The sequence below is a fragment of the Antechinus flavipes genome, chromosome 4 (assembly GCF_016432865.1).
Source record: "Antechinus flavipes isolate AdamAnt ecotype Samford, QLD, Australia chromosome 4, AdamAnt_v2, whole genome shotgun sequence".
Taxonomy (NCBI): domain Eukaryota; kingdom Metazoa; phylum Chordata; class Mammalia; order Dasyuromorphia; family Dasyuridae; genus Antechinus; species Antechinus flavipes.
In genome coordinates this window covers 199,184,230-199,201,827 of record NC_067401.1, presented here as the reverse complement: position 1 = coordinate 199,201,827, position 17,598 = coordinate 199,184,230, and the positions used below count along the sequence as shown (strand labels likewise).

At 31.9% G+C, this 17,598-nt stretch overlaps 1 protein-coding gene across 1 annotated transcript in view; it reads right to left on the bottom strand.

Moving 5' to 3' along the window:
• The window catches only part of DNAH8 (dynein axonemal heavy chain 8), a 402,529-nt gene that overhangs the window by 271,549 nt on the left and 113,382 nt on the right, over nt 1-17,598 (bottom strand). The window contains exons 21-22 of the mRNA XM_051996876.1: nt 17,395-17,530; nt 3,270-3,376 (exon numbers count right to left, since the gene is read on the bottom strand). Of these exons, the coding sequence (XP_051852836.1) occupies nt 3,270-3,376; nt 17,395-17,530 (243 nt within the window). The remainder of the gene's footprint in view (nt 1-3,269; nt 3,377-17,394; nt 17,531-17,598) is intronic.

Sequence of the window (17,598 nt, the reverse complement as noted above, 5' to 3'; positions counted from 1 at the left end):
AAAATTCATTTCTGTCTGGCCTTTCCAACTGACTTAAACAAAAACTTCCTCATTGTTTTTTTCTTCCAATTAGAACATAAGTTCTTTGGGAGCACCATTTGTCTTGCTTTTCTATTTGTATCCCCAGTTCACAGTTTAGGACTTTGGGCAAAGTAAGCATTTCTGCTTTTATTCATTAATTCCTATTTTTGTTTTCTCTCATTTTTATTCTTTCATGCAGTTTGTTGGAATCCACTTTGATTGATCAAGAAAAGAGCTGGTCAGTTGTAACTATTTCTTTACTTTTTTGTACTCTATGGCAATTAATTTGCACCAGCTAAATATCTTTAGGAAATGGTGATGTCAATATTACTTCTTTTGATGCCTGTTCCTTTTTACATTTCTTATTTTTTTCAGCATCAAAAATTGAAGAGCTCAAACTGCCAAAAAAATATGAAAGTCTTTTAAGATTTAATGAATTCACATATTAAGCCAGGTACAGGAAGAAATAGCCAGCAAAACTATATTAATGGTAGACCTCAACCTTCTCTCAGAATCAGACAAATCTAAACACAAAAATTAGAGAGGTTAATAGAATTGTAGAAAACCTAGATAAGATAAAGATCTCTGGAGAAAACTGAATAGGGACAGAAAGGAATATAACTTTTTCTCAGCAGTACTTGGCACCTACACAAAAAGTTACCCTGTATTAGGGCATAAATTAGGGCATCATAATCAAATTCAAACAGCAGAAATAGTAAATGCTTCCTTTTCAAACAATAACAATTATTTGTATATTGAAAATGTATATTTTAAAAGTTAATGTACAACCAGAAAAAAATAATAAAACAGCTTTTAAAAATCTAATGAATTCTATCCCAGAAAAAGAGACACCAGGGTGTTGCTTAGGCTCATCAGGATAAATGGTCCCTTTCATCAAGATTACTTTTTTGAAGAAAAAAGTCCTACATGTCTTGCTTAGCATAATAGCCCCTCTTCTAAAAATCTTCCCTGCCTTCTTTAAATCCAATTAACTTTCTGATGATAAATTGCACCAAACCTCCAAGAGGAAGCTCAAACTCATTGCCAGGAACAATGAAAACTTTTGAATGCTAGACCTTGAATTCTGCCCTTCCCTGCTCCACCAGTGCTGTATTTGAGTTTTATTTTTGACTCAGACATTTATGAGTTGTATGATTCTTAAAGTCAACTTATCTTCTTGGAGCTTCAGTTTCCTTAATTGAAAAATGAGCATAGTAATAGCATTTATCTTACAGGATGGCTGTGAAAAAAATTGCTTGGAAAATCTTAAAATACTATCTAAATACTATTATCATTACTATCATCACTATTATTATTACTATTGAAACATATTACTACCATTATTATTATAGGATGAAGTTTATTAAGGCTGACAAAAATTAACTCTCTGTTAAAACTGTGCCTGTACTCTCATATAATTATGGGTCAATGAAGCCATCTATCACTAAGGAGGAATCAATAGGAAAGAGAAATCAGCTGAAAGTGTATAAAAAAGTAGAGTCAAAGAAAGTCCTGAAATTTCAAGTCTGAATCATGAGGAGATATGTAGAAATTAAGGGAGAAGAACAGGTTTTATTTTTCGAGGGTTTGTTTGTTTTGTTTTGTGAGAGGAATAGAAAGAAGAGGAATTCAGTTTCAGACATTGAGTTTGAGATACCAACAGATCACTCAAATATAGATGTCTTGAAAATATATGAATGGAACTCAGAATAAAGTAGGGATGGAAATATAGATATAGAGTAGTTTGCAAAGAGAGAAAAAATGAAGCCAAGATTGTTTCAGGGAAAAGAGTGCAGAGGTGATCTCATGACAAGAACCCTGATGACACCCATATTTTAGTGGGGAAAAGAAGAAAAGAAACTAGCAAATGAAAATAGTGATGCAGTGTTTAAGAAGTGAAAAGAAAATTATGTACAGCATCATAAAAACAAAGAGAGGATATAATATAAAGAAGGGAATATTCACATAAACACAGAATCACAGAGACTCAGAAGGAACCTTAGAGGCCATGTAGTCCACCACTTGTCATTTATAATATTATTGTTAAGTAATTGTCAAATCTTTGGAGATTTGCAATAAGAGAGAACCAATTGTCTTCTACAATAGTATATTCTTCACTGGATCAGCTTTAATTGAAAAAAAAATAATTCTATGAACCCTGAAATTTTCTCTCCAACTTCTATCCAATTATCCTAGTTCTGGGTCAAGAAAAACCTGTTTAAATTTTTCTTCCACATTATAGGCCTTCAAATGGTAAATGCTTTAAGTCCATATCTATCTTAATTTTGTGTCCAGGACTAAATACTCTAGTTGTGTACTTAACAAATCACAGCATAGAAAAACTATTATTTCCCTTGTTTTGGACACTATGCTTCAATTGATGCAGCATAAGTTCATGTTACTTGGTGGGAGGGCGAGGGGGGAGAGAGTGATTCTCTCATGTTCACACTATTGATTCACGAGGAACTTGCCACCCATTAAAGGATGGGACTATTATATGAAATTCAACCTTTCCTCTCTTCATCTGGAACTGTTGTTCTCACTTAAGATTTTATAATTTAGCTTATGAACTATTACCCCAAAAATATTAGGATTGGCAAAAAGTAAAACTAAGTCTCCTTTTGTAGCTTCTTTCTTTCTTTCTTTCTTTCTTTCTTTTTTCTTTTTTCTTTTTTTAAAGTGAGACAATCTGGGTTAAATAACTTGCTCAAGATTACATAGCAAAAGCCAAATTTGAACTCACATCCTCCTGAAGCCAAGGCTGGTACTCCATCTACTGCACTACCTCACTGCCTCTTTTATAGCTAAAAAAAGATTTTATGTAGGAAAACTCTAGTGCAATAAAATTATCTGAGCAATTCTATAGAGCTTTCTATAACTTATTTTCACCTTTCCATACCAGTCTCCATGATTCCTTTACCAAGACATTATATGTTCTCTATCCTCACATCCACATTGCACAGCAATGTATTCACAGCCTGTTATTATTTAAGAGATAACTATTTTCCTTAAACTGTTGGGGAATGTTTATATTAACAAATGCATCATATATTGTGAACCTGTGCAGGCTTTGTTTTTTTTCCTGGGAAAATATAGAAGCCCCATTCACCCTGCTCTAAATGTTTCTATTCTGTTTGAACACAGATCTTCTGGTAGGTAAAGGAGAGCACTAGTAGATATTTATTATAATTTCTAGTCCAATAATTTTATAATTCTATAAAACTGTGAATTTATTTATCAATAAATACCTTTTTAAATTCATCTTCCTTTTCATTATCTTCAGTTTCCTTACTTTCAGGCTCAATAATTTCAGTATCTTCTCCAGGAGGTCCAAAAGCCACATGTTTACGTGGTTCTAAAAGTAAAATTAACAAAGTAAATTAACAAAAATTACACAGAATATTACTATATATTATAAAACCAAGTTCCTATGTTAAAATTTATACTTACATGTAAGTTTCCCCATATGATATGTCCAAATTGTGTTAGCCACAATTATGGATGATGGAAAGAAAGCTTAGTTTCTATTTCTTACCATAAACCTGACTCTATTATAAATTATTAGCATCATGTTCCCTTAGCCCTCACAACAACCCAGGGGCCACCGAGGGTAGGGATCTATAGTTGCTAAGTCAAAATAAATTTAAAATATGCTACCCATATGCAGTAGGTATTTAAACCAGCTGCTTTAAGTGTTTGAATAGTTTGGTAAACCAACCAAACCTTTAGTCAAGTTACAATACCATGTATGAGAGAAAGGAAAAGATGAAAATTGTTAAGATTTTGAGATAATTGCAATTAATGGTCTGGGGGTGTTTGTCTTCCCTGGTGTTAAATTTGATTTTCATTAAAATACCTTTTGGAAGAGCAATTCAGTCTTCATAGGGGAGTATTACATTGTTTGGGAGATGTGACATATACAAGGGTATTTAGGATGTCTCCAGAGTTTCAAAACTTGAACCTGTTTTCCCAAAAGGTATATAAATTAAAACCATAGGGTTTTTCAAGCTCTAATAGCTTGAAACTGCACTAAGGCATTGGACACCCTGTATCCAAATGAGAGACCTGAGGCAAAAATCAATCTCAGAATATTATATAACTCCATTATTTCAGCACTGAAATAAATTCCTTATCATGAAGGAATTGCCTAATGGTAGCCATGGCACAGTATATTTTATACCTTTCATTACACTCTAATTTTACCTTTCATTACACTATAATTTTCATATTCTTTCTTACAAATTTATCTTGTTAAAGTATTACTTATTATTTAATCTTTGAAAAGTTCCCTAAGGGGATCTTTAGAATTGTAAGGAAAAATGATGTAACTGATTTTTGTTGTGGTTTTCTGAAGTTAACAGAGTTAAAAGAATCTTATGATTTTGCTATTTTTGTTGGAAAGCTGACTAAATTAAGTAAATAATTCTTAAAAAACAAACCAAATGTCAAAATTGAGTTAATTCATATATGACATATTTTTAAAAAGTTCAAAATCTTGAGTAAAAATTTTTGTATGAAAAAGAGTGGCGCAGTAACATTCATATTCATTCTCTCTCTCTCTCTCTCTCTCTCTCTCTCTCCTCCTTTTCAAATATATTCATGTTAAGAAATTGAGGAAACAAAGGGAGAAACAATCAAAATCATTTAGATGGAAGGCATCCAAAAACCCCAAGATTATGAAAAAATAGTTAACCAACTACAAAAGGAAGTATAGAATCTCAAAGATGAAAATAACTCTTTAAAAATTAGAATTGGGTAAAGGGAAGCCAGCAAAGCAACGAGAGACCAAGAAATAAAACAATAATCCAAGAAAATTGTCCTGGAGTGAGAGAACATGAGGGAAAAGTACAAATAGAAAAAATACATCAATCACCACCTCAACAAGATCCTTTGTGAAAAACACATAGGCACATTATTGCCAAATTTTGAAATCCCAGATCAAAGAGAAAAATTTTCAAGAAACAAGAAAAAAATTCAAATGTGCTAGAGCTACAATTAGCATTGTAAAGGAATTATCAGCAGCCACAATAAGACCACGGGTGCTGGTGTCATATCTGCTGTCAATTAAAAGAATTAGGCCTGTGTCCAAAAATAAATAACATTCAGCAAAATTATCTATAATATTGAATGAGAAAAAAATGGATATTCAATCAGCTTACAGATTTTCAGGTCTTGCTATCAACCAAACCCAAACTTAATAGAAAATTTAATATATAAGAGCCAATATCAAAGATCAATTTCAAGAAACTCCACATGGACAAATTGTTTGTTTTTATATGGGAAACATATACCATATGTTTAAGATTGATATCAATAAAAGGATAGCTTACAAGTAAAACTGGGGTAGAGTTAAGGTAAAACTAGTTAATTATGTCATACAAATGAGGTTGCAGAAGAATAGACACAGAAGCATTAAAGGGGGAAGAAGTTTTGTGGTTCTGAAAACATCCTCACATGGAAAATGCATTCAATAGGCTACACTATTTATATACCAGGAAGGGCATCCGCTAAAATCTACTGAAAAATACGGGGAGAGGAATGGGCAGTTGGGGAAGCAAAAGGTGAGGGAAAGAGACAAAAAAGGGATCTATGGATGGGGGGAGGTGAAATAATAGCAAGACAAGTTAAGGAACAGAATTAAAAACAAGAGTCAGCAAGGATAGGAAAGATATGTGTATGTATGTGGGTGGATGATATGTGTATATACATGTATATATATGTACATATACATATATATCTCTTAACTATAGTTTGCTTGAAAGGGAGTGAAAGGGAAAAAATAAAGTAAAAAAGGTGTACGCAGAGAACAAAAAAAATTTATAAGGAAGTAAAGATGGACATTCATGAATATAATTTCTTCTACTAATACATGTATATATACACTTTCTTGAACTAGTAATTTATTATTAATGTATTTTGAATCCTCCCTGCTGTTCTGCTGGGCACATGACAATGTTCTCTTTTGTTTTATATTCCTTTTCTGTTTTTCTTTGTCTTTATTCTTTACATAATAAAGTATTTTTTAAAAAGAAAAAAATTTTAAAAATATTTATTTTTAAAAAGAACATTAAGCTGTGTCCACAATTAAATAGAAATATTAGAACAAATCGTTTTGCCTTTGAAAAATTTTGCAAAGCTTTTAATGGCCCTAAGATCACCTAGACTATTATGACCATATTCAAAGCTTTTGTAGCTTGACAAAATTTGTCAGAGGCTTACTATCTTCTATTTTCTACTAGAAAAAGAATATTCTTAAAGAACTTGGTATCATTTTTATATAACGAAAAGATTTTTTTAGCAGGACTTTCATAGAAGGTAAGGAAAAATATATACATAAAGCTAGAAAGCTTGGATGGGGGCAGATTGTGAAAGGCACTGAATGTTGAACAAAGACATTTGATCTTTACCCAGTAAACCCAGAGAAATCCTCCTCTGGAGCATATATTTTATCTCCTGTAGATTCAGGTAAAAACTGTAGATCAATCTACTTGACCTGTTTGATTGAGAGTAAAAGCTCTTCCTCATTTCTCTGGTCAATTTATGGAAAAGAGAGAACTGTGTCAAATATCTTGGACTCTAGTTTATACCAAAAGTGTTCAAAAGCCAGACTATAGGATCACAAGATAAGGGCAAATTTAGGCTAATTTTTCTTTTTAAAATGCACATTGTAGTCTGAATCTTTCTACTGGAAAGTAAGCTTTCTAATACATGATTCCTGAAACTCTACTGTTTAACTACATCCTCTGAATCTAGTGAAATGTTTAGGAATACACTATTCAGAGGAAAAGTTTCTCAAAACATTGTCTTTATGAACACAATTAAATTCATCAAAGTTAAGAATAAGTGAGGATTCATGCCTTAAAGCATGCCTCATGCATTACTCTTATAGTCCCAATAACTGCACATAAAACAAATAGCCATTAAATAACAAACAACATTAGAACAACAAATATCCAGAAATAAAAAATATGCAAAAGTTGTACAATTATAGTCAAAACTATAAAACAGTAATGAGCTTTCTTATGGAGAGCTGCAGGGAACTCATTTTCTCTTCAAATGTTTTCTTAGGGTTTTCTATAAGCAAGGTATATTTATGTCAGAGATCCTCCTCTTAAAAGTTTATAAGCTAATGACAAAAATCCTAGGAACCATGGAATAAATCAAAAGAAGAAGTCCAGACAAAGTAATTGAAAAAAATTGGGACTCATAATACTCATCCTCTGAGATGGGGATTGGTGGTGGTGATGGAAGGGGAGGAAGGAAGTGGAAGAAAGACAAGGTAGTCATGGAAAGCTACATTTTAGACTCATACTATGACCCAAATTGGGTCTCAAAGGAAAGGAAGAACAACAAATATGAGGTAGAATCACAAATTTGGGAAAGGGCATAATTAACTGGAGAACAGAAAGTTTCTAGTTTGATTAGAAAATGAATCACATAAGGGAGGTAACTCAGAAGCCAGATCGTGGAAGGTTCTGTTAACCGAGACCAAAAGTTTCTATTTTATTGAGTAGACAATGGGAAAACAACTCCAGGATTTTTTAAAATAATAGCCTTTTATTTTCAAAATTTATACAAAGATAGTTTTCAACACTCACCCTTTGAAAATTTTGAAAATTTCTAAATTTTTCTCCCTCCCTTCCCCCAAGCCTCTTTCCTAGACAGCAAATAATGCAATATATGTTAAATATGTGCAGTTCTTCTATATATACTTCCACATTTATCATGCTGCACAAGAAAAATCAGATCAAAAAGGGAAAAATGAGGAAAAAGCAAGCAAACAACAAAAAAATGAAAATACTATGTTGTGATCCACATTCAGTCCCCATAGTCCTCTCTCTGGATGCTGATGGCTCTCTCCATACAAGTCTATTGGAATTGGCCTGAATCACCTCATTGTTGAAAAGAGACAAGTCCATCATAGTTGATCATCACATAATCTAGTTGCTGTATTCAGTCCACAGATAGTAGGGGAGTGGATGATCGGACAATAAATCAGAAGGAGAGTACAAGGGGACCTTTTTTGGGGCACCAGGTTCAAAATCAAATTATAGTTCCAGGTCACAGTCCCAGGGTCAAAAGGAGAGAGAGCATTTGCAGATGTAGGGGAGCAGGAAGCCTGGTTGTGGTTCTAGGACAAAGAAGAATGTATAGTTGCTCATGGGCAAATAAAATGGGGAACACTAGCAGCCATGACAGCAGAAGAGCAGAGATCTGGTCACAGTCATAGATCCCTGCATGACTAAAGATCAGAGTATAAGCCAAAAGTGATCACATTTATCCTTAGATCAAATTACCTTGAAAGCATCAAAAACCTACAGACCTCTAGAGTAACTCTGAAGAGAATAGCAAGAAAGTCCTAAAGCTTGGGACAGTAACCTATGTACCCTGGGAGCAGAACACAACTTTAATATAAAAGTTAAAAATCATGAAATAGTGTAAAGTTCTTCTCTAAAATATAATGTTCTCTGGGAGCAGGTTTCTTGGGGGGCTTCTGTAGGCAGCCTTAGTTTCAGTTCAGTAATCTCCCCAAATGAAGCTGGGAGTTAAAGTCCAAATTCTTTATTGTGTCCTTCAAAGTCTTGTCTCCTTCCTTGGGCCCATTTAGCTTTCTTAGAGGGCTATCTCTCTCCTTGTTTCTGAGAGCTCTTGCTGCTAGTCCTTTGCCTCTGCCAGCTTCTACCTCTAGCTGCCTCTGAATGTCTCCAGCCAGAACTAAGGTATAAGATGGAATGAATCTGTCTCCTCCTCTGAGAGTGGGCTTGTCCTTTTTGGCCCTGAGAGCTCCTCCTTTATATGCTCTCTTAAAGATGTGAATCTTGTGGAATTATAGTAAGTACTAAGTACATGTCAATTAGAGAATCATTAGCTCCTCAATTCCACTTAGTATCTTGTTTCAAGTTCTGGCCCATAACGTCTTCTTGTAGGATCAGATCAACCATAATGAACCATGCTAAATTAGATATTATTGTCTCTATCAATTCCACTGTCTTAGTACCTACTGACTTAGTACCTTATAAGAATCTTAACATCTCCTGCTTTCTTTTGATTTAGAAAATAGGTAGTCATGACCTCCCTGACTTCTCCAGGAGGTGAGAACCCCCAAAAAGAAGGTGCTCATGCCTTCTCTGCTCAAAAAAGGAGTGAAAACACCATAAAGAGGAGGTGATCATACACTCCCTCATGTCTCAGGAAGGAAGATGAAAACTCCAAAGAAAATGGGAAATCAAATCAAATTCACGGATTTCTGAAGGAGCTCACTCTTAAAACAGGTATACATAAATCCATCAATATGGGAGGTATTACACATAATTACACAAATTACATAAGCACATAGCAATATAACACAGGCTAGTAGTGATGTAACAATTAACATGAATCAACATGAGGAATTATACCAACAAACTAAACTACAATATACTGTTTAGAAGAAGCAGAGAGACACACACAGAGCAAAGGTAAGGGGCTAGAGCAGAATCTCTTATACTTTACTAGAGTTAAAAAGAAAAAAAAAAAAGAATGAGGGTTGGCAATCCTATTCTTAGACAGAGTTAAAGCAAAAATCGATCAAATTAAATGAGATAAGAAAGGAAACCTCATCTTGCTAAAAAGGTACAATAGACAATGAAGCAATATCAATACTAAATAGCATTTAAATTCATAAAGAAGTAAATTAAAGGAAGAAATAAACAGCAAAACTATACTAGTGAGAAACCTCAACCCCTCTCAAAACTCAATAAACTTAATCAAAAAACAAGCAAGGAAAAAACTAAGAAGGAAAATAGATTATCAGAAAAGTTATACATGACAGACCTCTGGAAAAAACTGAGGGGAATGGACAGTAATGTACCTTTTTTTTCTCAGCAGCACATGACACCAACACAAAAATACACCATGTTATAAGGCATAAAAACCTCTAAATCGAATGCAGAAGAGCAGAAATACTAAATGTTTTCTTTTCAAATCATAATGTAATAAAAATTACATTCAACAAAGGACAGTAAAAAGATAGATTAAAAATCACCTTTAAATAGTCTAATCCTAAAGAATCAAGATTAAAAAAAAATAGAAACAAACAATTCCATTAAAGAGAATTGACAACAATGACATTACATATCAAAATTTATGGGTTTCAGCCAAAGCAGTATCTAGGGAAAAATTTATTTCTCTAAATTCTTACATCAACAAAATGGGGGGAAAAAACATCAAAAAATTGAGCATGCACCTAAGAAAACTTGAAGAATAACAAATTTAAAATCTCCAATTGAGCACCAAATTAGAAATTCTGAACATAAAAGATGAGGTTAATAAAACTAAGAGTTTAGAAATCCAGGAACTAGTTTTATGAAAAAACCAACAAGATAGATAAAGCAGTGGTTAATTTAATTTTTTAAAAAAGAGAGAAGAAAACCAAATATCCAGTAATAAAAGTAAAAAAAGGGTAAAATCACTACCAATGAATAAATTAAAGCAATTATTAGGAACTATTTTACCAAATTATATGTCAACAAATCTGAAGATCTCAGTAAAATTAATGAATATTATGAAAATATAAATTACACAGATGAACACATCAGAAAGTAGAAAGCCTAAGCAAATCTAATTTAGAAAAAGAAAGGGAACAGGCCATTAATGAACTCCCTAGGAAAAAATTTCCAGGGATAGATGGGTTCAAGTGTGAATTCTACCAAACATTTAAAGAGCATTTAATTACAATACTATGTAAACTATTTGAAAATATAGGTGAAGAAGGAGTCTTACCAGATTCCTTTTGTGACACAATTATGATGCTATTACCTAAACCAAGAAGAGCTAAAACAGAGAAAGAAAATTACAGACCAATTTCCCTAATAAATATTTATGCAAAAATTTTGAACAAATACTAGCAAGGTGATTACAGTAATATATCACAAGAATCATATACTATGACAAAGTAGGATTTATACCAGCAATAAAGGGTTGGTTCAATATTAGAAAAAAATCAACATAATTGATCATATCAATAAGAAAACCACAGAATTTAGATGATTATCTCAAGAGATGCTGAAAAAGTATTTGACAAAATACAGCACCCATTCCTATTAAAAACACTCAAGAGACTAAAAATAATGGGAGAATCCCTTAAAATGTCAAGCAGTATCTATCTAAAAGCATCAACAAGCATTTTCTATAATGGAGATAAGCTAAAAGCTGTCCCAATAAAGTCAGGAGATAATTCAAGGATGCTCACTATTATTCAATACAATATTGCATATATTAGCTAAAAGAGAAGAAAAAGAAATGAAAATATTTAGAATAGGCCTGATTTCTCAAATATATAAAGATTACTACTGTTATGGGCCAGAATTCTGAACTTGAAATAAAGGATTCTTACAAGGTACTAAGACAGTGGAATTGATAGAGACAACAGTTATCTAATTTAGCATGGTTCAGTATGATTGATTTAATCTTACAAAGAGATGTTATGGCCAGAACTTGAAACAAGGTACTAAGTGGAATTGAGGAGACAATGGTTAAATCTAGTTTAGCACTGATTTAATCCTACAAAAAATAATGGTTTCCTAGTGACAAAATGTACTCTAATGTATAGCAAATAAGCTAGACGCTCTCAGGGCCAGAAAGGACAAGCACACTAGAAGCTCTCAGAGGCTGAGACAGATTCATTCCATCTGCCACCTTTGATGTTGCTGGAGGCTGAAGCACAAACCCTTGGAAGTCGGGGAGATTAAGAAGCCAGAGAAGGCAGGCAGGAGCTCAAGCTCTCGGAACCAAGGAGAGAGAAAGGCCTCCAGAAAAACTAGCTGAGCCCCAAGTGAAGGAGACAATAAATGGATTTTAACCCATGGCTACTCATGTGGTGATTACTGAACTGAAATGAAGGCTACTCCCAGAGACCCCAGGAAAACCTCAACAGAGAACATTACATTTTAGAGAAAATATTAGTCATACTACAATTGATAAATATTCAATGGATATGAACAGGCAGTTTTCAGAAAAAGAAATTAAAGCTATCAATAGTCATAAGAAAAAAATGCTCTAAATCACTTTTGATCAGAGAAATGAAACTAAAATCAATGCTGAGATACTACCTAACATCTATCATATTAGACAAGATGATAAAATAGGAAAGTGATAAATTTTGGATATGTAGGAAAATTGACACGCTAATGCACTGTTGACAGAGTTGTTAACTGATTCAACAATTCTGGAGAGAAATTTGATACTATGTCCAAAGGGCAATCACACCTTTGATCCATCGATACCACTATTAGGTCTGGATCCCCAAGAAATCCTAGAAAGGGGAAAAGATATACATGTACAAAAATATTCATAATAGCTTTTTTTGTGGTGGCAAAATATTGGAAATTGAGGGAATGCCCATTAATTGGGGAATAACTAGATAAGCTATGGTATATGAATGTACGGAATACTATTGTGCAGTAAGAAATGATTAACAGATTTTAGAAAAAACTTATATGAATGGATGTAAACATAAATAAGCAGAACCAGGAAAACAGGAAAACATTGTACACAGTATCATCAGAATGGTGTAATGAACAATTATGACAGACTCAGCTCTTCCCACCAACACTGATCCAAGACCAGTACAAAACACTCACAAAGGAAAATGTTATCTATAACCAAGTAAAAAATTGATAGTCTCAGAACAAAGTATATTTTCCCACTTACTTTATTTAGTCTTTCTTGTGATTTTTTATTTTGATCTGTTTCTTCTGCACAAACTTTGACTAATATGGAAATATGTTGATAGCATGCTTACACACACACACACACACACACACAAATTGCATCCAACTACTTACTACCTTCAAGAAAAAGAGGATAGAAGGGAGGGGGTAAAATTTGGTATTCAATATCTTGTAAAAATGAGTACTAAAAATCTTAGCATAGTAACCTAATCAATTGGTTAATAGGATACGATTATCAAACTGAATAAGGAAGGTAGAGGAAAAATTGGGAAAATAAGAGTGATGCAAGAAATTTATGAAAATAGTCATCAGTTAGTAAAGAGAGGCACAAAAATACTGAAGAAAGTAATACTTTAAAAACAGAACTGGCTAAATACACACACACACATATATATATATACAAATATATATATATACATATATGTCTGTATATATATATATATATATATATATATATATATATATATATATAAAGTACAAAATTCCAATGATGAGAAGAATGCGTTAAAAATTAGCTTTGGCCAAATGGTAAAATTTACTGAAGAAAAGAACTCAACAAGTTTACTAGAAGAAAAAAAAGGGTTCAAAAATTCGTTGAAGAAAAGAATTCATTAAAAATTTAAACTGGGCAAGCAGAGGATAGTGACTCCTTGAAACACCAAGAGACAATACGAAAAAACAAAAGAATAAAAAACTTTAAGAAAATGTGAAATATTTCATTAGAAAATACCCAAAAACAATGATCACAAAAAGAACCTAAGCATTATTTTTCAAGCAATTTTATTATTTGGTTAAAGTGTAAAATAGAAATTGAAAGCATTCACTGATAACCTCTTGAAAGGGATCCCAAAATGAAAATTCCCAGAAATATTGTAGCTAAATTCCAGACCTCCTCAGTCAAGGAGAAAACATCACAAGCACCCAGAAAGAAACAAATCTAATATTTTGAAACCACAGTGAGGACAGCATGATGAAGATTAGCAGCTTCCATATTAAAAGATCAGAAGGTATATTCTAGAAGGCAAAGGAGCTAAGATTACAAACAAGAATAATATATCCAGCAGAAGATAAACAGACATTCAATGAAATAGAGAACTTTCAAGCATTCCTGATTAAAAAACAAACAAACAATAGAGCTGGATCTGACTTTCAAAGAATATACAAGAGAATAATAAAAAGGTAAACATGAAAGAGAAATCATAAGGGAACTAATAAGATTAAACTTTTATATTCCTATATGGGAAGATGATACGTATGACTATTAAGAAATTTATCAATATTAGGGCAGTTAGGAGTATATTTAGATATAGGGCATGGGTATGAATCAATTATGTTGAGATGATCTCCAAAAAAATAAAATGAAAGGGTGAGAAAGGAAGAAAAAAGAGAAAAGAAGAAGGGAAATGATTTCACATAAAAGAGGCATGAAAAGAAATATTTAGAATGGAAGAAGAAATGATGGGTAAGATGGAGAGCAAATCTTGAACCTTACTCTCATCAGAATTGGCTCAAATACAGAAATTCATTTTACCCTACAGGGAAATAGCAAGGGAAGAGGATAAAAAGAGAAAGAAGCTAACAGAAGAGAGAAAAGATTAAAGGAGATAGTAATCCAAAGCAAAACAAAAACAAAAACAAAAACAAAACCAAAAAAAAAAAAAAAAAAACTTTTGAGGAAAGAAAGGGTAAAAAGAGGGAGAAGATAACGGAAAATGAATTGTGAAAGTAAAAGGATTGAATTCACCCATAAAATGAAACCAGAAAGGAGAATGAATTAAAACTCAGAATCTAATATGTTGTTTCCAAGAAACACATTTGAAATACAAAATCATGCTGAGTGAAAATAAGGGGACAGAGCAGACAGAATCTATTATGCTTCATCATGATCTCAAAGAAAAAATAAAAACAAACCCAATTTAAAAAGATAAGCAGGGAAACTACATTTTGTTCAAAGGTACTATAAGAAATGAAGTAATATCAGTACAAAATAAATATACATGAAATGGATGAACAACCAAATTTTTATAGGAAAAGTTAATTATAAGAAGAAACAGACTGTAAAACTAATAATTTCTTTAAAGAGAATGACAACAATGAGACAACATATCAAAATTTATAAGATGTGGGTAAAACAATGCCTAAAGGAAAATTTATATATCTAAATGCTTACATCAATACAATAGAGAAAAACAAATAAATGAATTGGGCATGCAATTAAAAAAGAAAAACTAGAAAAAGAATACATTTTAAATACCCAATAAAATACAAAATTAGAAATTCTAAAAATAAAAGGAGAGATTAATTTTTAAAACTAATGAAAACACTAAATAAATAAAAATAGGAGTTAGTTTATGAAAAAATTACAATAAACCACTGGTTAACTTGACTTTTTTTAAAAAGAAAGCCAAATTAACAATATCAAAAATGAAAAGAGTAAAATCCACCAGCAACAAAAAAGAAATTAAAGCAATTATATTAGACGCCATATTACTCAATTATATGTTAATAAATCTTAAAATCTCAGTGAAACAGATAAATATTTACAAAATATAAATGGCCCAAATTATCAAGAGAGAAAATAAAATATTATCTTAAAAAAAGAAATTGAAAAGTCATAAATGAGCTCCCTAAGAAAAAATCTCCATGACAAGATAGATTTACAAATGGATTCTACTAAACCTTTAAAGAACAATTAATTTCAGTACCATTTAAACTATGTGGAAAAGTGGGCAAAGAAGAATTTTTGCCAAATTTCTTTGACACTTCAAATATAGCACTAATACCTAAACTAGGTAGAGTAAAAACCGAGAAAGAAAATTATAGGCCAATCTCCCTAATGAATATTGATGCAAAAATTTAAATAAAATAATAGCAAATAGATTGCAGAATTATATCATAAAAATCATACACAAATAAAGTCAGATCTAAACAAGTGGAAAAATAGTAATTAATTGCTCATAGGTAGACAGGCCAACCCAAAATAATAAAAATGCCAATTCTATATAAATTGATTTACTTATTCAGTGCTATACCAATCACACTACCAAAAAATACAGAGCTAGAAAAAACAGAAACAAAATTCATCTGGAATAACAAAAAGACAAGAACATAAAGAAAATCAATGGAAAAAATGTGAAGAAAAATGGTTCAGCAGCACCAGACCTCAAATTGTATTACCAATCAGTATTCATCAAAACAATTTGATACTGATTAACAGAGTGGTGGATCAGTGGAACAGATTAAATACACAATACGTAGGAATAAATGATCAAAGAACCAAACATCTAACTTTTAAGACAAGAACTCACTACTTGACAAAAATTGCTGGGAAAACTAAAAAGTAATTTGGCAATACTAGATATAGCCCAAAATCTCACACTGTATACCGAGACAAAGTTGAAATGAGTACATGGTTTGGATATAAAAGGTGTTATCATAAACAAATTAGAGGAGCAAAGAATATTTTACCTGTCAGATTTATTAATAAGAGAAGAATTTGTAACCAATCAAGAATCAGAGAACATTATAGGATATAAAATGGTTAATTCTGTTTACATCAAATTAAAAGAATGTACCAAAAAAATCAATACAGCCAAGATTAGAAACAAAGCAGAAAACTGGAAAGAAAATTGTAAGTGTTTGATAAAGACTTCGTTTCCAAAATATATATAGGACTGAGTTAAATCAATTAGAAAACATTTCCTAACTGATAAATGATCAGAGGATATGAACAAGCAGTTTGCAAAAGAATCAAAACTATCTATAGTCATATGAAAAAATGCTCTAAATCACTTGTGATTAGAGAAATGAAAATTGAAACAACTTTAAAATATCCATCTATCAGATTAGCTTATATGACAGAAAAGGAAAATGACAAATGTTGGGAAGGGACATGGAAAAATTGGGCCACTAATGCACTGTTGGAGAACAATTTGGGACTATGTCCCCAAACTATTAAACAGTGTATAGTCTTTGATCCAATACAAGGCCTATATTCCAAAGAAATCAAAGGAAAGTGAAATAACCTATAGGTACAAAAAACATTTAATAGCAGCACATTTGAAAATTGAGAGGATGCTAATCAATTGAGGAATGGTTGAACAAGTTGTGGTGAATGATTGTGATGAATACTATTGTGCTATATAAGAAATGAATGATAACTAGGACGTTTTCTCAAAAAACGGGAAAGACTGACGTGAACTGATGCAAAGTGAAATGAGCAGAACTAGAAAAACATTGTGCACAATCTCATCAAAATTGTATTATGATCAACTGTGAATGACTTAGTTATTCTCAGTAATACAATGATCCAATAGAATTTCAAAGAACTTATGAGGGGAAAAATGCTATATACCTCCAGATAAAAGGATAGAAGCAGATTGAAGCTTACTTTTTAAAGTTTATTTTTCTTGGGTTTGTTTGTTTGTTTGTTTGTTTTGGTCTACATTTTTTCTTTTGCAATATGGCTATTGTGGAAATATTTTACATAATTACCCAAAAAAGTATCCCAAAATGGTACTTATCCTTAGAGAGTTTACAATTTTATGAGATTTATAGCTTTCAAACTAAAATAGGATTAACAAATTGTTAAATTGTAAGAGGAAAACGATCCAAAAATCTCAATTCCCAGAATTTTTCTTTCTTACCATTAGAGATTAATTACCTGTTGGTTGCTTTGGAATTTTCTTAGTATCTGTAACTTCATAAATTGATTCAAATATTGACAGAAGTTCAAGGACAGCTTTTTCCACATGTCTGCTCTTATGGTTCAATATGTCAGCCCATTCCTTCGTATAATGCTATTAAATAATGAAATATATTTTCATTTATTTATATATGTGTGAATGTGATATACTTGCTACAAAAT